At 41.7% G+C, this 15,290-nt stretch overlaps 1 protein-coding gene across 1 annotated transcript in view; it reads right to left on the bottom strand.

Moving 5' to 3' along the window:
• Positions 1-15,290, bottom strand: part of ypel2a (yippee-like 2a) — a 29,025-nt gene that overhangs the window by 11,770 nt on the left and 1,965 nt on the right. The window contains exon 2 of the mRNA XM_073829644.1: positions 10,341-10,580. Within this exon, the coding sequence (XP_073685745.1) occupies positions 10,341-10,448 (108 nt within the window). The 5' untranslated portion in view covers positions 10,449-10,580. The remainder of the gene's footprint in view (positions 1-10,340; positions 10,581-15,290) is intronic.

Below are 15,290 nucleotides of genomic sequence, written 5' to 3'. Positions count from 1 at the left end.
TAACGAGTTGAGACAAGAATCTAAATAGTGCTTATTTGCTTTGCAATTCCGAAATGTCCTGTCATTTCATGCATTGTATTTAAGACTGCTGAACCACACGCTGGTGGTTGCCATAGAAACGCTGTGACCCGGATATCCTAACACACCTTTTCCGGGGCAGAGTTTCGTTGCGCAGGCGCAGTCCGCCCGCTCATTTTGTAAACAACAAGTGGGATAGTTAAACTAGCTAAAGCTAACGCTAACAAGTGGTAGAGCTAAACTAGCTAAAGCTAAGCCTATGTAAAACCACTGGCTTTGAAGAATAGCAGTTAGCACACAGCGTTAGGGTGATCCTTTGTGTTTGAACTCAGTGTGTGTAACGTTGTTTGGGTGACTCAATCACAAGCTTTGAACTTTAACGATCATTCTGCAAACTTCTTTACTTCATATCTCTGTACACTATTCCTTGTATTTCTTCCCTCCTCCCATGTGACAGGAATATTGACAATTTTAAACTTAAATCTCTTTTTGATGCGATTGTAACAAACCATTAAAGCCCTATCATAAATCTCAAATTAAAACATTTTATTGTTTCGATTTAAGGCTCTCGCCTTTTTGACTGTTTGCATTGCCAGATTAAACTGTTACAAGCTTTATAATCAAATACTATGTTTAAGCTGATTAATTTGATTACTTTGATCAATCTTAATAAATAATCACATCTCCTTGCCACACCGCAATTTCTGTGATTGATTTAACATTGATTATTTGTAGTCAATTTTAAGGAGGCATCATTTTAATTTGGTCACCAACTTTCATTGCCAAGGTGATAATTTATGTTAAACATTTTTTTTTATTTGGAAATTTTAATCTCTAATTTAAACTTCTGATTCCAATTAAAATTTTTGATTTTAATTGAACATTTTAATTTTAAGTTTAATCATAATCACATTTCCCCTTTTCAGACGGCAAGGATACACGTTGAATAGAGAAATGATCATTTCCTTGACCAATTTTTAATGAAAACTTCTAAATCATAACCAGGAACAATCATTATTGATTTGAAAACGACTCCTTGTTACAATCAATAGTTGTTCCTTTTCCCATACCTCAATGGTTTGCGCTGATTCATTTGATTACAACTGCTGACTAAAACTTTAACAAAGCGTTACAGTTTGAGTTCTGCCACAATCATTACTGAATTGAAACATCAATTTTAATTTGCAAACCAAGGCTTTAATTGTCCTATCAAGTCTTGTCATATTCCCTGACTTGGGAGTGAAACCTCATTTCCAATTGGTTGTCTCTCTCCTCACTCTCTCTCTTTCACCTAGCTGTCCTCCTCTTGATTTGACTACTGCTGCTATTTCCTCGATTGTGCCTGTGAGAATCATAAAAGCAGAGAATTTTGGTTGTTTAAAAGACATTTAATCAATGTTAATACAACTTGAAAACGCCAATTAAACTTGTCTAACTCTCACTTTCCCCTCTAATCGTGGAACCCGACAGCCAAGGTCCCAACGAATCCAGCGAGGACTGATAGGCGCCAGTCGTGAACCCGTTTCCAGCAACGCTCTGATTGGTGTACAGTGTCAATCCTACCAGCTGCAAAGCCAATACTGTCATTGTTATTGTATATTCCCTCATCCCGGAGGAGATTATAATAACAATTATAGTCCTGGCGTGTTGAAATTCCCATTTCTGAGCACCGTATCTAGAAGCATACATCAAGTTGGAAAAAAAAAAAACAAAAAAAACTTGACTGTACTCATTCTGCGGCCAGAAAGGTGTATTTCACTTTCCCTCTCTCTCCCAATCTCTCTCTTTCTACCTTCTTCCCAAAGTGTTCCTTTTGTTGTTGTCTCTTCTCTTTAGAAAAAGGGGGAAGCAGCCGACGACTACGCCGTTCTTTGCTGTGGGTGTTTGTTCCTCCTTCCTCTCTTTGTTCTAGCTACAACGCCCGTGGGTACCCCCTCGCCTCCTCCACAGCGACGCTAGCTGGAGGCGTGCACACCAGTGAACCACCTGCGGGGAGAACCACGCTCACCTCAACACAACACACCCAAAACCCACTTACACCTGACACCACCACACTCACACCACTGTTTTGGTTTTGTTTGTTTGTTTTGTTTGTTTGTTCTTCTTTCTACAGGTCTGTGTCAGTCAGTGGTCTGGTCTTTCCTCACGGCATCAAAACATGCCTTGCCCAACAGACCCCGTTGGTCACTGGGAGGACTTGGAAATCTGGCTAAGCGCCGTGACGGACAGCCTCTTACCCAAAGCCGCCGAAGCTGTCAAACACCAGACACAAGACCAACTGGACAACAACATCACAAGCATCATGGAAAACGATCCAGGCCAGAGCTACGGACACAAAGAGCTAGCAAAGATCACTGGCTCCCTGAGTCACACCCTCATCGCCTCCCTCAAACTGAGCGACAGACAAGCCGCCTATCTCCAGCAGGAGCTGAAACGCGCACAGCGACGCATCGAGCAGCTAGAGCTGGAGGCTCAAGATCGACGGGAAGGGTCCAACGAGACGGGTCCCAGAGCAACTGAGGAGATCGCTAGACTACAAGAAACTCTAGCTAACAACACACAAGAAATGGAGCAAGCAAAGTCAGCCCGCGCCGAACTCAGCGACGAGCTACAGTACGCCGAGCAGCTACTGAAAAAGGCAAGGCTGGACTTCAGAGACAAGAACAGCAGAATTAAAGCCCTCGAAACACATCTGAACGAGGCAAGAACTGAGATAAGTTACCGCACTCAACAACTTGACGACATGAAAGAGGAATTGGACAGTGTCAAAAACGAACTCATACATGCTTATGAACTGCGCCCTGAGCCAACCAGGACGCGACGGGCCCCTGCCTCACCCCTGCTAAGCAGGCCCGGGTCCCATGTTCCTGAAACGTCACGTGAGAAAAAGGCGGAGGGAGCAACTTTGAAACCCTCACCAGCTCCCTCTGAAGAAACCTACTTCACACCCAAGCTACGAGAACTCCCCAAGGCCAGCCATAACCCATCACATGGCATGGACCTCAAAGACCTTGACAAGCTGACCCGAAACATCAGCAAATTCACCCCGAGTGTGCCAGATGGTCAAGACGTCCACTCTTACTTGAATGATGTCGATTTTCACTTAGAAATGAGACCCAACGTTACTGACAAAGACAGACTTTATCTGCTGCGAACGACATCCAGCCCTGAAGTGCGGAGCTTCCTGGACCGACAGCCTTCTCACACAAAGAATGACTACCAATCGCTCCGCCAAGCCCTCATCAAGGAATTTGCAGTCCCGGAATCAGAGCAAGGACTGGTGGCCGCCCTGGAGACAAAACAGGGTCGTCATGAATCCTCCCAGGCATACTATAGCCGGCTTAGAGAAGCATACTTCGGAGCTCGCAACAAACCTGACATGGAGCAGGACATGAACTTTAAGACTCTCTTTCTGAGAAATCTCCATCCTGCGGTAAGCCACCACCTTGGCGTCCTTGCATGCCCACAAACAATGACGTCTCAACAGCTGCGAGACCTGGCGCACAAAGCCTACGGCAAGCAAAAGATCTCGTCAGAAAAAGGCACCAAGTCTACTGCAGTTCTTGATTTCAACACACAATGTCAAGAAATGACCCTAGAGGGCGCCCAACACCAAGAAAGCTTCAAGCCACCTCCTAGAGAGTGGAGACCATCCTCATTCAACAGAGAACGTGACTTTCACTTTGGCGCCCGACCTACACAAAGAAACGACCGCTGGGATGGACCACGCGGACGACAACACTCACCTGAACGCTACTGGGAAAAATCCTGGTACCATCCAAGACCTTGTGAGAATCGATGGGAGAGATCATGGAGCCAGCCAACCTCATCAGGAAGCTCAGGAAATGGCTCGTGGGAATCTAATGCAACCAGTCCAACAAATCGACGAAAGAACTTACAAAGATCCCACACTGATCAAGCTCAAGCTGAATCTATACATGAAGAAGAGACATTGCCGTGTTTTGATTCACAAGAACTGATGAAAATGATGATGCAAGAGTTCTTCAAACGCAAAAAGGAGGATCGGAAGTGGGAAAAGAAAGAGAAACCCACTGCGGCCTGACTAGCGGCCAAACAAGAAGGCAACGACCACCTACTCCAACAAACCACACAGAACAGCACCTCTTCTCCTTACCCCAAGAACACTGTAACTGTCATAACTTCAGATGGACAAGAAAGCTTCTTTAAACATCCAGAGCAAGAGACAGAAACTGACTCAACACATGACACGTCAGATCACAGAAGATTCCAACAAACACCTGCTGATATAACAACTCAGTCACCTGAAAGTGCTGTCCTGGTCGTCTGCCACTCCTCCGAAGAACACAGAATCAGTCCTGAACTCGTACCTATCTCATCTCAAACTCCAGCCCCTCAACTCCTAGGCGATCTCACCGAGAAAGGTACAACGAGAAAGTTTTACCTTCCCATCACCATCGAGGGTCATGTCAAAGTGGAAGCCCTTATAGACACAGGAGCCGACATCACTCTAATGTCAACTGAACTCCTTGAGGAAATTCAAAGAACGATAACTGATGGAACTTTCAAACTCCAAAGGTGCGAACTGAACCTGCAAGCATACTCAAACATGGGCCTACAGCTGAAACATGTGGCCCCAATTCACCTAACAGTGGGACCGATGAATCTCATCCACCCAGTCTACATCTCACCTCTAAACAACTATCCACTCCTCATAGGAAAGGATCTGCTAAATCGCTTCAAACCCGTGATAGACTTTAAGCACCTGAAGTTGTGGACGCAAGTCCGTGAGCCATCGCCCTTCCAGTCAGTAGTCCCCAATGAGTCGCAGTGTCAAGCCACAGACGTTGCCTTCAATTTGCTTAGTGACAATGCAGTGTCAAAGTCAAGGCCAAGCTCAAGTTCAACGCCAAGCAACAAAGAACAAGGCCCTTCCCTCTGCTCACTGCAAGCGTGGGACTCAGGTCCCCCTCAACTCAGAACTGCCATAAATGTCCAAGACACTTTAGTATCTGTCGCAGTGCTAGCCCCTGGGCAGGAAAACTCAGCCGGCAACCTGAATCTCTTCAAAGCAACGAAGCACAGACACCAAAGCCTACCAAAGGACACCAGACTCAAGAAAGCAGATCACCAAGGACTTAAAGAAATTCTACATGAGTACAGGGACTCTTTTGCAAAGGACGTCCCGGACTGTGGCCCAATGAAACTGATGCCCACAGCGTAAGTCCATGACTGCCCAGACAATCACCAGGGCAATCTGAAAACGGGCGTGGTCCGGCTCAACAGCGACCCTTGCCCATCACAACCATTCAATACATTTCATGCCCTCCCACCCATCCCGATGGCTTCAGCTCTTACCCGCCACCAACATACCATCGGTATGCAACACCCCTCCTCCTCCCACATCAGCAGACCTACCCATTTCTGCTCACATCTTCGAACTTTACTCTCCTACGAGTTCTACACTTGACTTATCCACCTCTTCAGACCTCCGCACCCTCCAATCTATTAAGAACATGCTGCATCTGCAAAATGGTGCCCTCACATATGTCTCTGAGCCCCTAACTGCGCCAAAGCTTGTAGTCCCTCAGAGCCAAAGGGGGATGAGGCTTAGGCATGCATACGATGCACCATGCGCAGTGCACTGTGGGGCCAAAACCACCTACAACCCATTCAAACAGGTGGCACAGTAGCCTGGCATACAATAAGATGTGGCAGATTACATAGAAGGATGCCTGATGTGTTGCCAGCTTCAACCAAGAAACCCAAGCCACCGAGCATAACTCAAAATTGAAAGAAATGATGCAGGAAATATAGAGACATTTGGATGTAAAGCCCCATGCTATCTCCTTCGCACAAGGAACTCAGTGTTGGAAACAAAGTGTGGTATTACGGTTTCGCCATCCTTGGCAGAACACTCCCTATCGCCAGTCAGAGAAAGTCCGTACCCCACTGATAGCAATCCCACAAGCTCTCGCCTGTTACCGACCGAACCAGAATCGAACAAGGGCGCAGCGAGCCAGTTCTTCGATGGGTTCACCTAAAGCAGATAAAGAGACATTGGGGTTCCAACTAACAGAAAAAGGGGGAAGACCAAACCCACTGACACAGACCGACAATTCATGACTATGCCTCACACTAACATGATTTCTATCCTTCTAGGTAAACACACAGCTAACCTCCCAAACACAACACAAATCACCTAAACATTCTCCTCTGCCGCACTGCTAGGTCCAACCTCCGCCCAGCAGAGAGGAGCTGTTCCACACATGTGACACTTGTCCTTACTGTCTAACCTCATTCAGTGTCATTGTGTCTCTTTGTGTTTTCCTTTCTCTCTCTTTTCCTATGTGTTCCCCTTCCTTCTTGCCCTTATCAGAAACTTACCTAACTTTTCTTTGAAGTCTAGACCCCTGAAGATGGGATTGACTCAGTACACCATATTATTTGCAAATCATTGCCAGAAACGTTAACATATTAGGCGACCCCGCCAAACCATGATCCGCGTGATTAACTGTCCCATTGTTATTTTCTATCTCCAGGTAGATGTTATGATTCACCGCCCTGTTTCTCTGCGTAATCAGGATTACCAATAGCTAACCGCAAAGTCTACCTCTAAAGGTGTATGGCCGATTCGACCCTATGATGTTTTCCAGACCAAACTACACCCTATCAGCCCCCAAAAGTCTTGGGCCGACACCCGTCAGACACGGGAAGCCCTTGCCCACATGCAGGCAGATGTGAACCACATGCTGCGCTAATTACAGAAAATGATCGTAACCCAGGCTGAATTAAGCGGGTACAACCGGCGTCCCAAACGATTATTGGGCGCTCTGCTGGGGCTGGTGCGGCTGTAGGCACTCTGTTTAACATTCTAAACCTAGCCACCTTAAAACGACATGCGAACAAACTCCAAGCTGAATTACGATTTAGCAACGTCATAAATCTTAACGAACGGTTCACAGTCATACCAAAACGGTTACGCTCAAACGCAACGCCTAGTTACTCCCATGGCCCATGCGCTACGAGAAAGAGACTCCTTAATGGATAGCCCGCCTTGAATACGATCCCATGCACTGTCTGACGTAGCACCTGATCGAACACACGTCTACACCGCCTCATTGAACTCCCGATACTCCGGTCAATCAAAACCACCAAATTAACAATAATTCTCACCGATGCGGCCCTACGTTATTGCAAGTGCCTCTAACTGTACCAGGCAAAATAACTAAATTCCTGCACCAGAATTCAGCTAGTGATGGAGATTTTGTTTGTGTCTTGTGCGTGTGTTGTTCTCTCTCTCTCCTTCTTGTTCCAGTGCCTGCCGATGTTACACCAGGAACATCGCCAGCCAAAAGGGGGAATTATGTAGGATCTCGATCAACAGAGCACCACACAAACTGCAGAGAATCAAGCCAGCCATAAAATTAATCACAACCAGCACATGACCATCTGGTAGACGCCAGCTAGTCTACAAGTCTTCACTAGTCTTGACCCGGCCTGCCCCGTTAACATTAATTCACGAAAGGAGTACAAGAAGATTGTAACTTGCAGAACAACGTACAAAACAGAAATGGCCATATTCCAAAGAAACAAAAGGACCCTCTTTCTCAGTCAAAATGCTGAGACATGACCATCACATGATAATCACCAGACGCTAATTGTATGGACCGCTTTTGTCGAGATCTGCGACTTACGCATCCAGAGAGAAGAAAATGCTCTCTGTCTCAGAGCACCTAAGAAACAAACCTCCAGTCTTCTGAAATTAAGCTGGCATGGCACATGATACGTCCAGCGTGACTCACATGGTTTTTCGGACTTCCTGTCCCACTCTCGTCTGACATTCCGAATCCAACGCAGCGTCTCAATTGAGTACACTGCAGAGACAATCTTTAAGAAACAATCAGCTTTTCAACAGTATCATATGTTTTCATGTTTTCTTTTATATTATGTGTTTTATGTGATCATTGGAGTTTAATCTATGCATTATATGCCTTTAGGAAAGGAAGTTATCAAATGTATTAGCATGCAAGCAATATAGCTTTATTTGATATGTAATAAATTGTCTGAATGAATGATGCACAGCAAAATGAATGAGAAAATGATAGTGTATACTTTAGGCATCGAAATAGTTTATTGAAGTTAATAACAAAAATTGCAGAGAAATCCATATCCTAATAAGTTACGTACCAGAAGGAATTACAGGACGAAAAGGGGGTGGCGTGACCCGCCCCTTCAGCAATGCCATTGGATCCCAGCATCGTGGGACGTGCCCTAGCGGCCCGTTTAAAACTTCATGTTTCTAACAGAACTGTGCGAACTAAGCAAACTCAGCAAGAACTCAGCGAACTCAGAGCTCCCAGCTCTCGCCTCACGCCTTTCGCCTCTTGTGGTTTGAGTGCTTTTCCATCTGCGCTCGACCGCTCGACCAAGCACGCGACGGTGCCATCAAAACTCTACAGAACAAACTGAAACTTCGTGATTGCCAAACTCTTCAAAGCCTCGCAACTCTGATACAGAAGAGCTCCGAACGCATCAACCTGCGTAACCAGGCAACCGAAAGATCGGCTCCAGAAAACCACTCCTCCACGTCGAGGGATTTCCCAAACTACGTCATCGACCAGCAACCAACCAGAACTTTCGCTCAGACGAGCCCCCGGAACCCCCGTTCCCGGCACAAACGCAAGTAACAAGATCTCTGTTTACTTCGCTGAAACTGGTGCAAAATACTCCCTAAGTAGTTAAAAGCTAAGTCTCTGCTTTTGTGATTTTCTAAGGTTGCGATCTAAGAACTAGTTAAGATACTAGAACATTTGGGGTTCTCCTCAACTCAGTAATTTCTCATCCCCGGAACTGTATGAGTGTGAATGTGTGTGTGTGTGTGTGTGTGTGTGTGTTTATTTGTGTTTAGTAGATTAGCGTTGTGTCTTAGAGTAGTTCAATAAATCATTGTTTCATTAAAAGAAGTGTCTTGACTTTATGTTCACAAAAGTTCTATCTGTGTTTAGATCAAGCTACCTCAGCTTTAAAATTTCCTAACGTAATATTTTGGTTTATTTGTGATCTTGGCCAGGAACATAATATAAACCTTTTGAGTTAATACATTATGCTGAATTGACCACTTTGCTGGACGAATGGTTAAGAAGTGTAATCTATTAATTCTGAATCAATTTAATCAAGTTTCGAATCTTTCGATTCGATTCCTTATTTGAATCATTATAAATTTGAGCTAATTAATTCCTTACAAAAGTATTAATTTCTAAAAAAAAAAAAAAAAAAAAAAACTTTTTACAGAACATACCGAATGTTCAGATCACAGAAAGATATTACAAATGATTTTTAAAGGGAATATCCAATGAAAAATTCCTTTTTACATGGTGTTTGCATATAAATGTTGTCTTAGCAGTGTGTGGACACAACCATCCTACAATGATGGAAATCCATTAACCTTATCCTTTTTTTAATCCCCATAAAACCTAAACAGTCTCAATTTTCAAGCCATTTTGATTTTCTGAGCAGTTTGATATTATACTGCTCAAGCCCCGCCCATGACTGCTTACAGACTGTCCTATATTAGCATATTTCTACCCTCAGGCAGTTGTATGCTGTCCGCCATTTTCTCTGCGCTCAAGCAGCTGTAGCGACAACAATATCTCGTAAGCAATGCAGGTGTTTTGTAGTTAGATGTAAAAGTGAACATTCATTTTCTCCCGACAAGAGAGGCACTGAGGACGCAGTGGATTAGTTTGGTTTTTAATGGTAACACAACACCAAACAGACAAAAAAATGCAAGAGAGGGGTGGGGTGAGCAGTAGCTCATTATCATTTAAAGAGATGCACCCAAACGTGTTGCTGTTTTTGACAGTAAAAAAACGAGGAATTTTAACCAAAGTATTTTGTAGACATTTCATGAAGACTCTAAAAAATGGAAAATAGACATCCAATATCTCCTTTAAAAGACATAAACTCCATAAAACAATTTTAATTAATTTGTAAGTCTACACTCTTAAAAAAAAAAAAAAAAGTTCTTTATTGGCATCGACGGTTCCATTAAGATCCTTGAACATTCATGGCAACTTTCAAATGAAGAAGAGGTTTTTTAATAGTCGATAGAGGTTCTATCGATTTCTTAAATGTTCTTCAAAATGGTTCTTTTAAGAACTGTTTACCGCAAAGGTTCTTTGTGGAACCAAAAATGGTTCTTCTGTGGCGTCACTGCAAAAACATCTTTTTGGAAACTTTATTTTTTAAGAGTGTATCTCTCACAGCCTTGTTTTTATTCAAACCTGATTAAGGTATATGATGAAGATTACAGAGCCTAAAAAAGACACATAGCTGATTACCTTTGAGATGAGCTCATCATGGTTGGCCAGGTGTGCTCGGCAGTGGATGCAGCTGTATGTGCGATGGCAGTTGGGCAGGTAGGCCTGAAAGGTTTTGGAGCGCGTCATGGTGACCGTGGCAGGAGAGACGGCGCGGGGGCGGAGCAGCAAGGGCCGGTCAGCCCAGGACGACTCACAGGAGAAACAGTGGAGCACGCAGGTGAGGGCCGTGGTGAAGCTTCAGGAGAGATGAGAGCACACCTGTGGGGAAATTCACACACTTTTAAGGAAAAGAACTAAATAAAATGTCTAAACACACTACCAGTGAAAGGTTTGGGGTAAGATTTAACAAAAAAAAGATAAAAATGAATACTTTCATTTAGCAAGGAAGCATTAAATTGATCAAAAGTGACAGTTAAGGTATTTATAATGTTACAAAAGATTTCTATTCAAATGAATGCTGTTCTATTAACTCCAGACAGACTGGATAATGATGAGATGAGATCTCTATGTGAAACACTGGCTGTTGTCAGCCTCTTTGTGCAAACAAAAATCTATTATCACAATTAATGGCAAAATGGATATTTGGAAATGTAAATTAATATTTCTTACTGACACACTACAGCAAAAGATAATAATAACTGACTTAAAATCATTTTTTAGCTGGTGAAAATACAAGTGTTCTAATAATTTATAAAACAGTTCTGAATTTAAATAATATTTCACAATATTACATCTTTTACCTTATTTCTTATCAAATAAACGCTATTAAGGCGGAAAAAAAAACTGATGCCAATTTTTTGTAGGTGATTCAGAAATCACATATGTGACCCTGGACCACAAAACTTAAGTCACAAAACTCTTAAGTTGCTGGGGTATATTTGTAGCAATAGCCCAAAATACATAGTATGGGTCAAAATTATAGATTTTTCTTTTATGCCAAAAATCATTGGGAAATTAAGTAAAGATCATGTTCCATTAAGATTTTTTGTAAAATTCCTACTATAAATGTATCAAAATGTAATTTTTGATTAGTAATATGCATTGTTAAGAACTCACATATATGGTATCACTAACCACCAAATAGATCTATATATCAAAGCGAAAAATTCAATTTACATATTAAAGTTTAAGCTACAAAAGTGTAGTAGCCCCTTTAAGACAAGCTTGACATGTTGTACCTGTGCAAATGAATGTATAAAGAAGTAAAGTGTGGACGTAAAGTCCTACAGTGTATTCCTACATTTTTGGTGTCACAAATGACGCAGATTGATGCGAAATGATGTTGAAAACTGAGTGTACGTCAGCAAGACACACAGACAGCGAACGCAGTGGACGTCATTCACAAGAACACGGCGCAAATGCAGGCAAATAGGCATGAATCACAGCCTCTGTGAGCTGTTGTCTGTCAGCTAACTGTGATTGTGTGGTCCTGCGTTCATCCTGCCCTCGGGTTAGAAGGGGGCTGCGCTGTATGAGAGGCAGCTTTTTAATGCAGAGAGCTGGAGACCTGCCAATGACGTGGGCTCAAACACCCGAAGACAGCCGGACCAAACGTGTATGATTTCAACCCTCGTCTTTGTTCAATGGATTCATCCCTAGTAAAATGTAGTTAGTTTAAACAAAACAAATCCATATATTATCAGACAAAACATTTCATGGGATGCAAAAGGAGTAGTTCTTGTGTTATATCTCAAGGCATATGACAAATTTCTGAAAAAACGAGACCAAAATTTAGGTTAGTTATTCAAATTTATATACATTTTCCTTACACTGTCACTCTCAAATCTTATAGTTGAAGTCATTTGAAGTCATCAAGTCGTATTTAAAAGAATTAGAATTCTGTCATTAATTACTTACTCTCATGTTGTTCCAAAACCGCAAGACCTTTGTTCATCTTCAAAACACAAATTAAGATATGTTTGATTAAATTCAAGAGCTTTCTAACCCTGCATAAACATCTTCGCCCACAAAAAGTATTTTGTAACCTCATAAAATTAAGGTTGAACCACTGATACCACATGGACTGTTTTACCGATGTCCGTACTACCTTTCTTGGTCTTAAACGTTTCAGTTGTGTTGCCATCTACAGAGTCAGAAAGCTAAAATATCTTATTTTGTGTTCTGAAGATGAATGAAGGTCTCACAGGTTTGGAATGACATGAGGGTGAGTAATTAATGACAGAATTCTTCCTTTAATGCTGCTTTGTTGTGCTTTTTTAAAATTCACAGCTTCTGGTCACTATTTGCTTTCATATATGGAACAGAGCAGTGCAAACATTATTCTAAACTTCTCTTTTTCAGTCATACGCGGTTGGAATGGTTAACAATGACCCACTTGCCATTTTTGGATCAACTAACCTTTCAGGTCACACAAATTTGTTGTGATTTTCTGAATTCAATTAAAAAGTTTGCACTCTGACTTATTGTGTGCCCTCTTTTACGTCATTGTGGCATGTTGGCAACTTTTCGCCTGTTGAGGCAGCAGCTTTGGACGAGATTTAAGGCAGAACTAATTACTAAAAGAATCCGCAGGCATCTCATTTAATTACCCAGAAGCGCGGGCAGCTATTCCTGAGATCGAAAAAGGGCCTTGTGAGTGACATCATTAGATATTTGAATTCCAACCACATCTCTGCAAACCGACATAATTATCACATAAACAAAAGCATTCGTTGGCTGTTGTGACTCAGCAACGTCAGCAAAAAACCCTGCTGAGGTCATAAAGCACATGTTTAGAAACTGAACAAAGCTTTAAATGTTTTTTCCATTGTAGAATACAATTGTAAACAGGTTTCTAACGACACTTCTACAGCATTTATTAATCTTAGTTAGTTGTTGTTAAATAATGCATGAACAAGTAGCTTATTGTAAAGTGTTAGCAAACAAAAAAAGCCACGTGGCTAGCATGACTGTTGAGAAAAACTCTTTTAAATAGAGAAAAAGCTTTTTTAAATATCACATGAACTCAGTGACTCAACAAATTGAATTAGACAATTCCTAAAAGACTGCAAGCAAAGTTTCCTGGGAATCTATTTGCGATTCTGTGATTATATTTGCTTTGGCAGAGACGTGATCAAACAGGCCTTACAAAAATACAGCCGGAGAGTATTCTAGTCACCAGCGTGAGGCTTGAAATTGGACTCTCCTTGGCATAATTAAGCACCATTGTGTTCGCTCTGCCATTAGGAACGCTGTATAATTTGGCCAAATGATACCGTGGCATCATTTCCTCATGCGATTTCTAACACAATTATACAGGATCAACAAAGGACAGATGCATCGCTGGTATACGGCTAATTGGAGGTAAAACGATTATGGGGGAAATTTACGAAAGATGCGGAGGCTGGAGTTCATTCGGATCTCGACAGATGAGATGAAGATAAACGGTTGTCGCCAATATAATTACTGAGGCCATGATCACAGAAACGGTGCCCACTTTGTCTCTGTCTGCTTTGTGTGTTTACCAATTCAAATTAGTCTGGAGCAGACCAAACACACGTGTGAAGAAGAGATCTCATTCATCAAATGTCCAAACATGGCTGATCTTTCTTCCTCTGACCACACAGTTGACGACCCAACAAACAAATCTAATACAGACGGCTGTTACAAAACCAAGACTGCAATTATGGTCGAATATCAGGGGAAATGCATTTCCCTTTAAGGAATACTTCAGCCTCAGGTCATCCAAGATGTAAATAAGTTTGTTTCTACATCGGAACAGATTTGGACAAATTTACATTACATCACTTGCTCACTAATGGATTCTTGAGTCGTCTATTCATAATATTGCTTTAGACTTAATGGTTTAAAGTTAAACGATGGATTTGTTTCTTATAAACACAGTTTTTCGCTGTACAAGATTCGTTTGGATCCCTTGTGGATTATTGTGAGGTTTTTATTAGCTGTTTGGACTCTCATTCTGATGGCAACCATTCACTGCAGAGGATCCATTGGTGAGCAAGTAATGTAATGCTACTTTTCTCCAAATCTGATGAAGAAACAAACTATTTCTTTAAGGTTTATGGTGGTTGGACCCTGAATAATATGATGAAAGAGGTCAAAAGTGTACATACATCTTGCAGAATCTGTAAAATGTTCATTACTTTACCAAAATAAAAGGGCTCATACAAAATTCATTTGATTTTTATTTAGTACTGATCTGAATAAGATATTTCACATAAGATGTTTACATGTAGCCCACAAGAGAAAATAATAGTTGAATTTATAAAAATGACCCTGTTCAAAAGTTTACATGATTACTTGATTCTTCATACTGTATTGTACCTGTTTTTTTTTAGTGATAGTTCGTTGATTTTCCTGAATAGTTAAACTGCCTGCTGTTGTTCAGAAAAATCCTTTAAGTACCACACATTCTTTGGTTTTTCAGCATTTTTGTGTATTTGAACCCTTTCCAATAATGACTGTATGATTTTGAGATCCATCTTTTCACACTGAGGGACAACTAAGGGACTCATACGCAACTATTACAGAAGGTTCAAATGCTCACTGATGCTTCAGAAGGAAGGAAACACAATGCACTGGGTGAATCTGGGCATCTTTTTCAATTTGAAGATCAGGGTCAATTTAACCTATTTTGTCTTCTGGGAAACATGTAAGTATCTTCTGTAGCTTCTGAAGGGCAGTACTAAATGAAAAAAATATGACACATAAGAAAAATTTACACATCTTTATTCTGTTCAAAAGTTTTCACCCCTGGCTCTTAATGCATTGTATTCCCTTCTGAAGAATCAGTGAGTGTTTGAACCCTCTGTAATAGTTGCATGTGAGTCTCTCAGTTGTCCTCAGTGTGAATAAACTGACTGTTTAACAGTTTAACTGTTCAGCACAAACAAGGGACTCATGAACAACTATCACTAAACAAAAAACAAAACAGCTGTGGATCATTCAGGTAACAACACAATAATAGCAACAATCAAGCGTATGTAAACTTTTGAACAGGGTCATTTT

Source organism: Garra rufa, chromosome 23 (assembly GCF_049309525.1).
Source record: "Garra rufa chromosome 23, GarRuf1.0, whole genome shotgun sequence".
Lineage (NCBI taxonomy): Eukaryota > Metazoa > Chordata > Actinopteri > Cypriniformes > Cyprinidae > Garra > Garra rufa.
Note: the sequence above shows the minus strand (reverse complement) of the source record. Positions and strands in the feature narration are given on the sequence as shown.